Genomic DNA, 14,384 nt, shown 5'->3' with positions numbered 1-14,384 from the left:
CTATCGGAACCACTGCCAGCACTCCATACCCCAGGGCCTTGATCTTCCAATCGCTTGCAATCGCGATACCTGCAGTGCCAAACCTTCTTGCAGCTACAGGCACTAGCGGAGTGGATAGCAGCAACCAGCAAAATGAGCGGGCCTACAGCTAAGAGCAAGAGAGGGCCGACGGTGCTCATGACCGACAGCCGCGACGCCGCACCCCGAGCACCCCAACGACCCGGCGCAGGACAGCGACAGGCGACAGGCGCGCGCTTGATCTCGGTGGACAACATCCTGCAGTACGCCTCGGACATTCCCTCGCAGCAGCAGCGACGCGGCCCACCTGGCAACGCCAACCGCCCCATCATGCACACGCGCACCCCCAGCGGCCGCCATCCGCTCGATCCCAGACTCACTGGCCGCCTCATCCCCCAGCACATGCCCACGCGCTCCAGCAAGCTCAGCGAAAAGCTCGTCCTGCTACCCGAGACGGAGGGCCAGGAGGAGGACGAGAAGGGCGACTTTGACGACGACGAGTACGAGGGTCCGCCCACCGACGAAGACCTCGCGCGACGGACCCCCAAGGGCGGCCCAAACGACAAGAGCTATGCCGAGCGCCTGCCCAAAGCGAAGCGGACGGATAAGCTCTCGCGCGTCACGGCCTACTGCACCGCCCAGGCCTATAAGATGAAGAGCACCGCCCAGTTCGTCAAGGACACCCACAATGCGCGCACCAAGCTGTACGACGACTGCCTCTACACCGTATACCACCTCCCGCTGCTGCCCGGAAACGATGGCTACCGCGTCCGCAGTAGCCCGGCGCTCAAGAGCCCCGGTGGAAAGACGGTGCTCGACGAAGAGATCGAGCGCAACGAGCAGCGCGATCACCACGAAGGCTACTTTGGCGACGAAGAGACATACTACGTGCGCGACGACCACGAGCTCGACCAGCCCTGGGACGGCATGCACGACCGCCGAGACTCGACCGAGAACTCCAGAATCGCCCCCAATGCGCTGACCTTTGGCGAGATGTTCGTCTTCTCGTACGGTGTCGTCGTTTTCTGGAACTTCACAGAGAAGCAGGAGAAGGACATCTTGGCCGACCTCACCTTCTCCGCCGTCGCTACCGGAATCAACATCGCAAGCCGACCCTTGGCCGAGTCCGACTTTGAGACGGAAGAGTTCCATTTCGAATACAACCCGGAGATCCAGCGTCCCCGCGTCTACAATGACATGATTACCCTCAAGAGCGGAGACCACATGATCAAGCTAGCCATGAGCCATGCCATCGCGCAGAGCACCAAGCTTAGTCTGTTTGAGGAGAGCATGAGCCGGACGATGCTTGCCGCGCAATACGTACCGAAGCGCTTAGCACTTACCGGAAAGTTGGGCATGAGGAGAACGGATGTAGTCAAGATGATTGGACAACTCTTCACCAGCCGTGTCGAGGTGAACCTGTGTACGTATTGAGCCACCCGCTCACGAACCAACATTACTAACCCCTCTCCCAGCATCGAATATGCTCGACACCCCAAGCTTCTTCTGGGACTCCGAACCCACCCTTCATCCACTCTACACCGCCGTCCGCGAATACCTCGAAATCAAACCCCGCATCCAAGTTCTCAACGAGCGATGCCAAGTCTTCTTAGATCTGGGCGAGATCCTCTCCGACTCCATCAGCGACAAGAAGATGACCAAGATTACGTGGATCATCATCGTACTCATTGTCCTGAGTATCTGCATAACGTGTCTGGAGGTGCTGCTCCGGTTTGCTATTCTGCAAAAGGGCAGGACTAACGTTCCTGTGGCTGGAGATTTGGAAATCAGGGCCGTGGGTGGACTCAAGGGCATGGGTCCCCCCGCGTATGCTGGCCCTGGTCTACTCGCTGCGAGGAGTTTGGTTTGGTTTGGCAGCGGGGTGAAGGGTCTTTTGGTTGGTTGAGTGCATGACGTGTGATGGGGAACAGAGGGGTAATACAGATCACGAGGACATGCATCGAGTGGTTCTCCAACAGCCATCTATAAGAAGGCGCAGTGCTATTCGGTCGCGTTTTTATCATTATTATAGGCATCAGCGACGGGCGTTTCTGGTCGGCGCCAAGGGTGTATTCTTTGGTTCTACAAACTCTAGATTGGGGATACGTGTAATTCTGAAGGGTTCAATTCCAGACAAAATGCATCATCACGCTCCTTTCCTCGTCTTCCCCTCTTCTCCATCGTGATCAAGCACAGCGAATACGTGTAGTCTTTCAAGGATCGGTTTCCAGACAAGATAAGTCATCCACGTCTACCTGTCATGTTCCCCCCTCGTCCATCGTCATCAAGACTCCCTTTCATACCTGGACTGTATATTTCCAATAGCCTCCATGCCAGACTGAATACATCATGAAATCCTGACCCCAATTTTACCGCTCCCAGTATCGTGATAAAATGCCCCCATTTATATTCCACATCTCCCTCCCAGCACCTTGATCCTCCATCTTCCCATCAATATTCTCAGCAGCCACCAGCCAATCATGAAGTTCAACACCCCCCTTCTCAACCTCCTCACCCTAACCGCCATCCTCATCCCCGATGTCTCCGCCCACAAAGACAAGAAGAAAGCTGCCGCGGAACTCGCGCACGACATGACGGCTAACACCCTGGAAGCCAAGGCCGTGAACTACATGGTCTTTGTCGAGCCTCTCTGGCACTTCATGGACATGTGGCATAACCATGAGGCCTCATACGGTGTTACGGGTCTGGACTGGGTGACGGATGCTTGTACAGGCGTTGATGACAGGCCGTTTAAGTGGGACTGTGAGTTAACCGGTAGAGGAGAGAGAGAGAGATGAAGATCTAACGTCATGTAGTCAAACCGGCGTGTATCCGCCATGACTTTGCATATAGAAATTTCAAGCGCCAGGGGAGGCTGGGTCATGTGAGTTCCCCCTTCCTTCCTTTCCACAATCCCTCGCAGTTTTTTCTTCTTCATCTCCCTTTTCCAATGCACGAGAGCAACAAACTAATCAAACCGCACAACAGCAAGCCCGCAAAAAGATCGACAAGAACTTCAAGGAGGACATGTACGATCAATGCAGGAAGGAAAAGCACAAACACTTGTGCCGTATTGGTGCGAAGATTTATTACGCCGGTGTGAGGGTTATGGGGAGGAGGGATTTGGTTGAGCCGGAGAAGACTATGATGCATGCGACCGGAATCGCCAACGCTACCACCGAGGATACTGCTGCCATCGCTGACATTACCGTCAACTCGGGTGCTGAGATTAGTGCTGAAGAGAGGGCTCAGAAGGTGTTTGAGGCTTGGATTGCGGAGCTGCAAGCGCATCCAGAGGTGCTGATGGAGATGACGGAGAAGGATCTGGTGAATGTGGAGGTGGCGCTTGATGAGGGGATTGAGGATATCGAAAAGGGTGATGAGGTGCAAGAAGAGATGGCTGCTGTTGGCTTCTAGAAAGGTTTGCGAGCTATTGGGACGACGCAAGCATATCCGCCATGCCATGGTCCAAGAGATCTCTGCATCTCCATCCATGTACGATGTCTTCCATTCAGTAGTACCCATAGCAACACCAGCCCATCTACCCCACCCCATTACGTCTACTCCTTATCCACAGCAAAAGCCTTCAAATCATCCATCGCCACACCCTTCAACGCCTTCTCATTCGTCGCCTTGAGCACAACCTTGGGCACCTTCTTATCATCCATGCCCGTCCTCGCATCAAACGCCTCCTTCCACCTGCTCACACAAAGACACCACTTGCAGCCATCCGTCAACCCCACTTGGCGCAAGTCGTTGCCCCGCGCGGCAGAGAAGTCGAGGAACTCTTTCGATACTACACCTGCGATGGCGTGGTTGCCGGCGTCCGAGGCGGGCACTTCGCAGTAGCCTGAGCGCGTGAAGCCGGTTAGGGGCTGTGTCGAGTGGAGCGCGAGGGGTTGCTTGAAGACTGTGGTGTGTTAGCCGTGGTGGGTTGGTGATGGGGGTCCTTGTATATGTCTAGCATGGACATGCCGCCTATTCATTATCAAATCGCAAACACCCGTCGCAATGCATGAACGACGTTGAGACTGCGAAACGCGTGCCTGAAGATCCCGAGTCCGCGACGAAACTGTTTCATGCAAATGAACACAGGATCGGGATGTCGCGTAACCGTTTGGCTGGATCCCGAACGTTGAGACTTGAGACGACCCAATGCGGGATCCCGATGTCTTTGTCTCCTCTTCTCCATTGAACCAACCATGTGATCTTACGTACCGTTTAGAGACATACTGCCGGCTTCTTCCGGTTGCTTTTCCCCGTGATTCTGGACTGGCGCTCTTTCCCACTTAATCTGCACGTCGTGAACGTGAGCGTATTCGCGTTTCGGAGCTGTTCGTGCTGAACGTGTAAAGTTGGAGAGGAGATTACGTAGTAAGCGCATGAGTGAGGAGATGGCAGGAGCACGTGCAGTTATTAACGTGCACACAATGGTTGACGGCTTGACGGGTGGTGGTGTGCTCAAGATGGCGTCAAGAGAGCGTTAGAGCGGAGGTTTAGCGCGTAGGGCTGAATGGATGACGTTTGGCAGGGGGGTAGCTGCCGCAGATCTCGAGAGCTGCGCGATCGGCTGTTGCACCATCGTGGGCCGCGGCTGGGATCTGGGCGTTGGGCGTCTTTGCCGGGGAGCGGGCCTAGGAGCGGCGATCGGCGCGACGATCTAGATTGTGATGCCATCGCAGCTATAGATGAGTGCTTTTGATCTGTCGTCCCTAATATTGGTATTCGGGGTCTTGACGTGCTGGATGTGGTATTTATGCAGGCTGCGGCATCCATAACTTTACCCAGCATGTGGCGTTAGCGGACTTCAGGCAGTGTATAGGCACCACCAAGTGATCGGCATCTCTGGACAGAGTTCACACGGAGTTTATTCATGTTGAGAAAGGTTGCATCATCTGGGATGGTATTGATTTGAAGTGATTGAAACAGAGCTACTGCGCCATGCAATTGTTCGTAGATGATCCTTTTCTGTAACCGACAGCATTAAGATATCATCGCAGTCGTGGATGTAGAGAGCGATCGTGGGCGACACGTATTGATGAATAAGGAAAGTGAAAAGTACACAAAAACACCATTTCCCAAATGCATCCGTGACCGGTCTTGCCATCCAAACGCCGCCAGTAGGAAAGATCCTAAACACCTTTTTGTGGGTATGCAATTCGCTGCCATCCTTATGAGATCGGTAGGCCGTGGGTATATATGCAGGTTGTAATGTAGTAAGTCGTATGCGCACTAAGCGCAGCGTCGTGAGTGACGGGTAGTGTGTGGTGCTCATCGGTGCACGGCACCCGCCTTGATCTCTCTCTTCATTTCCTCGAGCTTCTTGTGCATCTTCAGGAGGTCGTTCCTCTGCGCCTCAGTCGGGGGCTTCTCCGCCTCCGTCAGCTGCCAGTACAACTCCTCGTACTTCTTGTAGTACTTCTGGAACCTCTGTGAGAGCTCAACAGTCTGTCGGAAGCTCAAGTTGGGCATGGAGGGTGAGGTCGTCGATGTGGAGGAGGCGCCTGGGGATGCGCGTGGGTTGTTGTGGTGGTAGCGCGAGGCGAGGCCGGTGTCGATGTTAGCGACCTTGCGGACCTTGGGCGCGGTGGTGGGAGTGTTGGAGGAGGAAGAGTCGTCCGATTTGCGCTTCAAGGAGCTAGTGCTGGAAGGGGTAGAGCCGTTGGCCTTGCCGTTGGTGTGTGAAGGGGTGTGAGTAGGGGTTGCGCGGTCGCCACTCGGCTTCTTCACAGCCAGGTTGTGGTTGTGAATGTCGCTGTCGATGTCGTTCGCCTTGCGCTTGAGCGAACGGTCAGAGTTACCACCGGACTTCGCGGGCGATGGAGCTGCCGCAAGTGCCTTGTGGACTGGGTGCGAGTCCTCGAAGTCGCTGGCATTGACAGGCGGCGAGGCGGACAGCGGCGAGGGATTCTTCGGCTTGGTGTTGATGGGCATGGTGGGCTTGAAAGGCCGGTTGGCGGGGCGGTCTCGCTGCGAATCGCGGCCACTCATCTTGGGTTTTGCGCGTGGGTTGGTGGTGCCTTCTGAAGCGGGTGCTTTCTTGTTGCGTATTTTCGAGGTGTCGGCGGCAGGTGTGTTGGATTTGGAAGGTGCGACGGGACGAGGAGTTGAGCTTGAAGGCGTCGAAGAGGCTGGGGCTGTTGCTATTGTGGGCTGCTCCTCCTTCACCTCTTTCACGCTCACTTCCTTTGCGGCCGCGGCTGCCTTCTCACGGGCCAGGTACTTCTCCTTCATGGACGACTTCGGCTTGATCTCTACTTCCTTGGCGACCTTGGGCTTCTTCTCAACTGCAGGCTTATCGGCCGCCTTCTTCGTGACCGTCTTCTTCTTGGTGAGATCAGATATCTTGTGCATTGGGGTGCTCGCTTTGGGCTTAGCTTCCGGCGCCTTCACCGTCGAACGCGACAAGCATATGCCTTGGCCTCTCTGGTCACGGGGCAGCAGGATCTGCCAGAGCTTGTCGTCCTTTGCCAGCCGCTGGCGGTCGAACGACTTGATGGCGCCATCAATGGCTTGCTGCCGGTCCTCGGCGCTCTGGTAGGGGAACTTGAACGGATTCACCTCACGGAACGACTTGTCTGTCAGCTGCCACTTGTCGGCGTCGGCAGTGGAGCGCTTGGCTATCTTGGGCAGGACATCTCGGATGTTGGCCGGCGACGTCCTGCAAGTGGCGGCGAGAGAGGCCTCGGTGGCGGGCTCCCGCGCAAGGAGGTGGATGATGGGCACTCGGAGCGCGCTGACAATCACGTCATGGCTGTTGCTCGGCTGCGAGGTAGGAGCCCGCTTGTGCATGGGCGACGACGACGCGCTGAGCGATGGCGAGCCCAGCATGGAAGGAGCGAGGTGCGATGCCTTGAAGCCCGTCGACGGGAAGCGGCGATGGGCTGGTGTGCGCCCGGGAGCAGCATCGCCGACAATGGTCCTGCAGCAATCTTTGTCAGTCCTGGTATACACAACTGGGTCTCATCATGGCAATCATCCGCGACAGGGGTGCTCGAGTCTCTCGACTTGATGCCAGAGATCGTGGGCAGCCATGGGATACCGGGGAGGCATACTTGTTGGCTTCCTTGAACTCTGATATCGCAGCCATGTTACTCCGTAGCTGCTCCAGCGCCGAGTCTACGCCTGCCGTCACGTCCTCCGCCTTGTGTACCATCAAACTGTGGTTGATCATGCCCGCGAACTCGAGGCTGTCCGGGCTGCCAGTCCCGCTGGACTTGTACAATTCGTATCGGTGGAGCTCGCTGCTGCTCTGCAGCATGTGCGTCTTGTCGCCATACTTGAGTTGCTGTTGTTGTGGTTAGCCCAGCTCGTGCCAGCCCCCATTCCGGGTCGAACCACCCAGGAACACCTAGGTAGCAACACAACACCAAGCGTGCACACATACTGGAGTCCGTCCGAAGATTATCTGCGGTGATTTTCCACTCCTGACACTGGCCAGGAGCTCGTCGACAATGTCCTGGGTAATGTCCACCTGCATGGCCTGCACAGGCGGTCGTCTATCGTCCTTAAGTCCGGCGTCGCTATCCGGAGCCCCGACAAGGGCTATGCCGCCCGGGGGGAGCAGCGAGGTCGCCATGTTGGTGTTGTTGGCGTCTATGGAATCAAAGAGGCGGAACGAGGTGTGAAGCTCGCACCCGGATGTTGCTAGGAGAGGCAATGCATGGAGAGAGCACCCAGGCACTGAGCGAAGAGCAAGCAGTGCAGTCGGGCCCGAGGCAGAGACCCGTCACAGACGTCTCTGGCGTTTGGGTGAGGCGTTGGTAGGCTCGAGGAGGACGGAGGAACGAACAAAGGACGCTGCTCGGAGGACCGTCAGACAGGTCAGACTGTCACTGTCATAGCGCGCCCGGAATCCAGCGAGCAAGCGTGCACGGATATCAAGGTACGATGCTGAAACGATTGGTTGTCACGCACAGGATCAACGGCTGGGAGAACCAGACAATGTTGCTATAACGATGCAGTGTATTCACACGCAAAAGTGAAGGGTAGTGAGCTGGACGGAGGCCGAGCGAGTTGCGGTGTTGGGCCAGCACACATGCCTGAGAAGGCGGTGGTGCCGACAAGGGCGGTCGAGGCATAGCACGATTACGCTTCAGGGTGCCAAATCCAGCGGCGGCCCGCTTGCAAGGTACCTCGTGCTACCTCAATCTGTGGCCGCTGCAAGGCATTGCCATTCACGCCCACTGGTCCCATTTCGTTTTATTAAAACAGCATGCTCGTCACGGTGCGATGCCATCATCACAGCATGCAAAAAGCGCAGGGCGACAGCTTTTGACTCGGGACTCGATCTCCAGTGCTGCGCCATATTCCAACACGCTGACCAGAGCTGCACGGTGTGCTGAGTCTGGCAAGCCTGGGCGGGTCCACCATCACTCGTGGCAGAACTGCGGGCAGCAAATGGCCTGCGTTTAAAAACGACGGGCGCGGAATTTGGGAGCCGGGTGCGCCAGGCAGGGTCGGGTATGTGCTGTACCTGTTTCGAATCCAAGCTGTCCTGTCCGTGTTTGAGACCACAGCAAGGCCATGCTTCACGTTGGCCTGCAGTTGCCTCTCCAGTATTGTCAGTGAGGCTTTCTCCATCCCCCAGGGCGCATCGCCTGACCAGAAAGATTCCTCATGGGCTGAGGCTTTCGATTGGGGGCATCGCGTCACCCGCGCTGTCATCCGGCGCGGCGGGTTCGGTGCTGGTTAGATCAGCTTCATCGGGAGGCGCCATGACAGGGTCATCCAAGCCCGACCTATTTTGGTGCCTGCGGAACCCTCCACCGAGAGTGGGGAGCTTGCTTCCTCGAACGACTCACTTGTGGGAGCTATGGTGGAACTCTGCAAATACCAGCAGCTCTCCAAGCTTTCATCAGTGTCTCGAAACGACTACATCATTCATCGCTGAATTCGTTGCGCTTCAAAGTTTTCATGCGAGTCATGCCACTTCCTCCAACCCCCCACCTCTAGCAGTCAGCCACACTCATCGACTACGACGAACCATTTGACCAGGCGTACGTCGGCAAGCAGGGCTGCTTCTATGATTCGTAGAATATCATCGGCTGCAGCGTCAGGCGGTATGGTGGAGACTAAATCAGAGACTAGAAGCCATCCGCGTCGGAACCTCGCGTCCGGTTCGACGGCCAGCAACAATAACCGAATGCGTGAACGAACATGTTACTCAACATGTGCATGAGTAACGACGGCTGCAGGTAGACGAGCAGCGTGTGTTCGTGGTTGCTTCTGACCTTCCCGAGCACCTGCAGCGAGACCAACGCTGACCTGCATATACAGTCCGTTTCGCTCGCCAATATTGCCCACGCAGTGTATCTAACAAACATTGCTAGCAAGCCATGCGAACAGCTGATGTCAAAGATCAACATCGATCAGCCGTCACTCCAGACTTCATCGGGTCTGCAAAGCGTCTTCCAATCTGGAGACCTTCCGTGTTCTGGAAGGCATCCGAGGTATAATATCTGCACCCCTGACCCCGTCTTTTGGCGATATTGCATTGCGAGGCCATGGCGGGGTACGTAGATGAGGTACCACAAGCTGCCGTCACAAGATCATCAAATCTCCATGGAAAGTGAGCACAACGATGTCAGGGCTATTACTTTTCGATGGGTTCGCCCCTCGTTCGTGCAACGTTGTGTCGAAAAGCAACGCTGCAAACCTGAGATCGAGACTGCATATCGCGATCCAGCCCCGAAACTTGCCTCGCCTTTGTCCAGCAACTCTCTGGGTCTGTAGATGACTGCGCCGGCAACTGGGGTAATTGAGCATTCGCCTCCCGCTTAATTCGTGCTACCCGATCAAACCGGGCGTGTTCATCATGATCGGATTTTATCCTTGACGAATGAGGCTGATACCCACTCTGCGTGGAGACTTTGCTTTTCTCCGCGATTCTGCGGTACTGAAAGCCGCACATCAGTACACAACGTTGATCTAGAACTACCCCTATACTATGCAAATGTCATTAACATTGGAAAGCAAGTCCGAGCAAAAACATTCTTCACGAACACTACGTCAGCACCGTTACGGATGACCCTCCTGTCACATCACAAGAGGTCCGCATCATTTCCTGGCTACGCGCGCGACGCAATACGAGGCTTCGGGAGATTGGGCGCCGGACAGAGTGGCTCCCACATGGCTGGCCACGCATCCAATGTCCGCAATTGATTGTGGTAAACCTAGAATATTAAGTCTGCCTCAACAGCCGCTGCGGAAATAATAGCGTCGCACTCAGACCTTCCCATTGCGCATCCCCGATCCGAAGGGCTTCCCAGCCTCCCAGCCACAACACACCACCACCTCAGAAACGCCGTCATGCATAACGCCATGACCCAGCCCCCATCTAATCTCCATTTAGAAGTTCATAACGCATCGCATGGCTTTGTAATCTCAGGTCGTACATTGTCAGTCCGCCATGTACGTCGTCACTAACCTGACTTGCGCAGCTTGTCTAGTTTCAGTTGTCTAGAAAGTCTAGAAAACCTGGAAGAAGCAAAATCGTGGATTGCGTGCCCTGATCGGCGAGGCGCGCGGTGATCAACTGATGTGCAGGTCGGTCAGGCCCTGGGGGACGGCGCTGGGCGCGTGGGCGTGGGCGCAAGTGCAGACTCCGAAGGTGCGGCGTGACCCCGGTCTTCGATCCCGCGTTGAGCGGCAGTGGCGTGGGGCAAGGCGATCGCGCTGCTGAGGCCGCCTGTGTTGGGCGACACCGCCATGTTTTTGCGCACACGAGCAGTAGATGATGGTTTGTGTCTGCGCTATTCTCGTGTTGGATCTATTACCCTAATGAATTCTGTACGTTTTGTCGTACATTGAGGCGATGACTGGGTAAGTTGGTGTTGGTGGGATAAGCAGCCACCGATGGCATGGCACTGCAACATCACTCAACAGAACAAAGACATCGAGAAGGCATGTTGTGAAACAGAGATTTGTCGTAGGTATTCGTAATTCCTCAGATCGCAACGCCACAAGACATCAAAGTCGAGTCACTATGACTATCTTTTGACACTATCCAACGCCGTCGCAATGCGAACCAATATAAAGCGCCGAATGCAACTCCATGCCGAAGCCAAAAGTCAACCCAGCATATCAATCCTGCTTGTTATCCCAGGTGATGTCAAGAAGTCGACTAAGACCTAACGCCCCGCTGAAGATGCGCAACAAACTGTGCCGTCAAGCAGCATGCCGGGCCGATTGTCAGACGCACCGAGCCGCGAGACACTGTCAGATCCAAGTAGATGCGGCGAAGGCGCTCAGGCGTCCAGGTCTTCGGGAGCCTTGTGGCGGGCGAGGACGAGGCGCTTGTACTCGGCGGGGTCCTTGTCCCAGAGCTCAGCGGCCTGGCCGTTGAGAGGGCTTGAGCTATTCGATGTCAGTACTTCGTTGTTTACGCTTGTTCAAAGACAAGTCTTTGACTCACTTGTTCGGCTCGCCCAATAAGCTCTGCAGACTCAGCAAGACAGTGGTGATGTTGTAGATGGCGCTCCACTTGTCCTTGAGGATGTCGAGACAGATGCGGCCTGAGAAGTCGACATTGGGGTGGTAGATAGGGGTCTTGTAGAGGACGGTCGGCGGCATGTAGGGGTAGTTGTTGGAGAAGTCCATGGATAGCTTGAAGACGAGGTCGGCGTAGGGAGTGTCGGCCGGGCCGTCGATAGTGGCAGTCCAGACAGTCATGTTCTCGTCATCGGGGAAGGCGGTGATGCCAGGGGTGGGCTTGGTCATGATGTCCATAAGCTCCTTTTGCAGACTGAGAGAGCGTTAGCGGCAGGTCCATGGATATTGAGTAGGAGGGGTACGGACCGCGCTGCGATGTTGGCGTTTGCACCGCTCATTTTGTCAATATCGAAGTTGAAGACGAGACTTTTGGTATAGTTGCGTTGCAAGTCTGCAGAATCTACCACGGAGTCGCGAGTTGCAGCGGGGCAAATGGTGTTCTGATTGCAGAGAGATTAGCAAAGCACCGGAACTGTCCGGTAGTGTGAAAGAGACAAGAGGCTGGCGTGAAATCGGCGTCTATCGTGCTGGTGTGCGAGAGGGTAGGAGGGTGCGTGGGACGGCGTGGCTAATGCAGGCACGGCGTGGATTTGATGTTGTGTTGATTTCCCTGCGTCTGCCCGGCAACGAGGGCCCTGACACGTGCACATCCCTGCACGCGTTTCCCCGCTCACCGTCGATCCCTCTCGTCCAATCAGAGCGCGCGAGGTTCGCGTTCTTTGACACAACGCCCGTGTTTCAGGACGACGTCTCGTGAAGGGTGAATGGTGAAGAGAAGTACTTTTGTCACTTGTGCCCAAGGAACCCATTGTAGATCCTCTGGAGTGAGGATAAGTGCATCCACTTGAAGTAGTGGCCAAGCCTGTCTGCATACAAGTGAAATTCCACATTGGGGGTGATGCATTGGTGGATATGTCGCATGACGTGCAAAGGGATATCCCTGTATGAGATATACTGTTTACCGTTCTGGATAATGGGGAAACGAATGCTATTCGCCCTGTTTCTGAGCAGCACCTGGGTAGCATCAGTCCTCATCCAACCCTTTGACCCTCTGTTCCTCCACAAGTCTCCTTTCCAAGCTACATCTCAGCACCCTCTTGTCCTTGCCTACCCCGTGCTCCTTCAAACAATCATCCTCCCGATCCCAGTAAACAGCCCAGCCATATCCACCCTTCTCCTCTTCGACAGCAACAAGACATTCCTCTTCATCCAACGTCAGCCCCTGCTCATCCTCCGTCCAATCCCAAGGCCCAACGGTATGCTTCTTCGCTTCAGCACGCGGCCCGTAGCGTAGTTCGCGCGTCGTCTTGTTGGCATAGAGCCAGTTGAGCTTAGGCTTTGTGGGTCTCGAAGGAGCTTTGTTGGAGGGCGTAGGGGATGGTGTGGAGGGTGCGGATGAAGCGGGCGATGGAGGTGGTGAAGGTGGCACAGTACTGACGAGGCCTAGCACTGGCGCTGCAGGCATTGGGCGATGCGGTAGTTCTGATGACGGGAACGGTAGATAGAAACCGGTAAATGGATGTGGTGGTGGCTCATCGTTCGGACCGGGCTTTGGTAGTCCTGTTTCCGCATCTTTGGGCCAAAGCCGTATCTACACACTGGTCAGCCTACTCAAAGGAACAAGTCGATTCGTCGCACATACCTTGCCATCTTTCAGTACTACGATCGCGCCGTCCACCTCGTCCCTCTTCCGACTCTTCGCGTCACAGAACACATCTAGGTAGAACTCTTCTTGGCGTTCATCGCTTTCTGCTTCTTCGTCTAGCAGCCGCTGTTGATGTACCGCTTCGTTGGCGCCAATGGAGATGGGAATGCCGGCTAGCGTCAGTGCGTACATTGTGTTGTTCAAGTAGGTAGACGGTTAATGAGAGTGGGTATCGCATGAGCGACGTGATCAACGTGCGTGGGAGACATGCTGTGGAATGCTGTAAACAGGATGTAGGGCAGCGCAAGCTGGGATGCTGAGGTGGAGTTCGGCACGATGTTGTCATAGTGGGACGGCTGGACTTCGGCTAAAGTTGCCATGCCTGACCCAATCCACTCATGCGATATGGGCAGCCATCACCAATTTGCTCAGGCATCGCCTATCGCGTTGTGTGTCGCTTGACTTCCTTTCAGATACTCAGGTTAGCGGTGTGCCGTCTGCAGAAGGCTGAACAGGACTGCATTTGATGGCTGATGCCCGTGTATTTCCTCATCCGATTTTACCAGCATTGTCTGCACTCAATAGTGCGACAACTGAATGTTGATCATACCACTTGATTCTTTCAAATTGCCAAGATTCTACGATTTATTCTGATCGATGATCAAGGTTCTTAAAGAATGTTGATGCCGTAACAGAGGCTGTGCAGACACATCCTCTCTCACTGTCTGCTTATGTGACATTAGCATAACTCGAGTGGATGATGTGCCCGGTATTGTTGCGATGGATCCCGCGAGGAATATGCGGGTTCCAGGAGAGTGAGAGCGACTACATACTAAACGTGGTTACTATGTTGCCCCGAGGACCACCGAAAACAGAATTAGCAGACCTATAATGTATCAATCGCGAGCGGCGTCTCTTCCTGGCGTAGCTACGGTCTCATCATGCCGCATACTTCAAATTGTAACTTCGAGCACCTCACCTCCAGTTCGAAGTGCACAGCGTTTGTAGTTATTGCTTCCCGATGCCTTTGATGCTGTAGAGCGTACGATAACGGCGAAACTAAGTATACTGCATTTGTCCCATCGGGGTTTGACCTAGAATTAGAAGATATATGACCAGAAACAAAATTGTGCGGTCTACTTCGAGCCCACGGATGCTGGAGAGAAATGGATGCCGAAGCCACCTAGAGGCTTAGAGAATTCTTAATTTGTTGTAGTTGTAACCCTGT

General features: G+C 55.1%; 6 protein-coding genes across 6 annotated transcripts; 2 read left to right on the top strand and 4 right to left on the bottom strand.

Moving 5' to 3' along the window:
• Positions 1-132: 132 nt before the first annotated feature.
• On the top strand, positions 133-1,924 carry J4E87_010732 (uncharacterized protein; the record flags this gene model as incomplete). Its single annotated transcript, XM_049382303.1, has 2 exons — positions 133-1,441; positions 1,494-1,924. 2 exons carry the CDS (start codon positions 133-135, stop codon positions 1,922-1,924), a joined length of 1,740 nt encoding a protein of 579 aa, XP_049227936.1.
• A 574-nt stretch (positions 1,925-2,498) lies between these two features.
• J4E87_010731 (uncharacterized protein) lies at positions 2,499-3,435 on the top strand (the record flags this gene model as incomplete). Its single annotated transcript, XM_049382302.1, has 2 exons — positions 2,499-2,732; positions 3,007-3,435. 2 exons carry the CDS (start codon positions 2,499-2,501, stop codon positions 3,433-3,435), a joined length of 663 nt encoding a protein of 220 aa, XP_049227935.1.
• A 143-nt stretch (positions 3,436-3,578) lies between these two features.
• Positions 3,579-4,402, bottom strand: J4E87_010730 (uncharacterized protein; the record flags this gene model as incomplete). The annotated part of the gene is made up of 2 exons (XM_049382301.1): positions 3,579-3,928; positions 4,237-4,402. The coding sequence occupies 2 exons, from the start codon at positions 4,400-4,402 to the stop codon at positions 3,579-3,581; spliced, it is 516 nt and encodes a 171-aa protein (XP_049227934.1).
• An 887-nt stretch (positions 4,403-5,289) lies between these two features.
• J4E87_010729 (uncharacterized protein) lies at positions 5,290-7,597 on the bottom strand (the record flags this gene model as incomplete). Its single annotated transcript, XM_049382300.1, has 3 exons — positions 5,290-6,940; positions 7,074-7,306; positions 7,406-7,597. The coding sequence occupies 3 exons, from the start codon at positions 7,595-7,597 to the stop codon at positions 5,290-5,292; spliced, it is 2,076 nt and encodes a 691-aa protein (XP_049227933.1).
• A 3,670-nt stretch (positions 7,598-11,267) lies between these two features.
• UBC11 (Ubiquitin-conjugating enzyme E2 11) lies at positions 11,268-11,849 on the bottom strand (the record flags this gene model as incomplete). Its single annotated transcript, XM_049382299.1, has 3 exons — positions 11,268-11,376; positions 11,435-11,764; positions 11,818-11,849. 3 exons carry the CDS (start codon positions 11,847-11,849, stop codon positions 11,268-11,270), a joined length of 471 nt encoding a protein of 156 aa, XP_049227932.1.
• Positions 11,850-12,535: 686 nt separating this feature from the next.
• On the bottom strand, positions 12,536-13,348 carry J4E87_010727 (uncharacterized protein; the record flags this gene model as incomplete). The annotated part of the gene is made up of 2 exons (XM_049382298.1): positions 12,536-13,102; positions 13,154-13,348. 2 exons carry the CDS (start codon positions 13,346-13,348, stop codon positions 12,536-12,538), a joined length of 762 nt encoding a protein of 253 aa, XP_049227931.1.
• Between the last annotated feature and the right edge of the window lie 1,036 nt (positions 13,349-14,384).

The sequence above is a fragment of the Alternaria ethzedia genome (genome assembly GCF_023757985.1).
Source record: "Alternaria ethzedia strain BMP 0044 chromosome Unknown scaffold_55, whole genome shotgun sequence".
Taxonomy (NCBI): domain Eukaryota; kingdom Fungi; phylum Ascomycota; class Dothideomycetes; order Pleosporales; family Pleosporaceae; genus Alternaria; species Alternaria ethzedia.
Note: the sequence above shows the minus strand (reverse complement) of the source record. Positions and strands in the feature narration are given on the sequence as shown.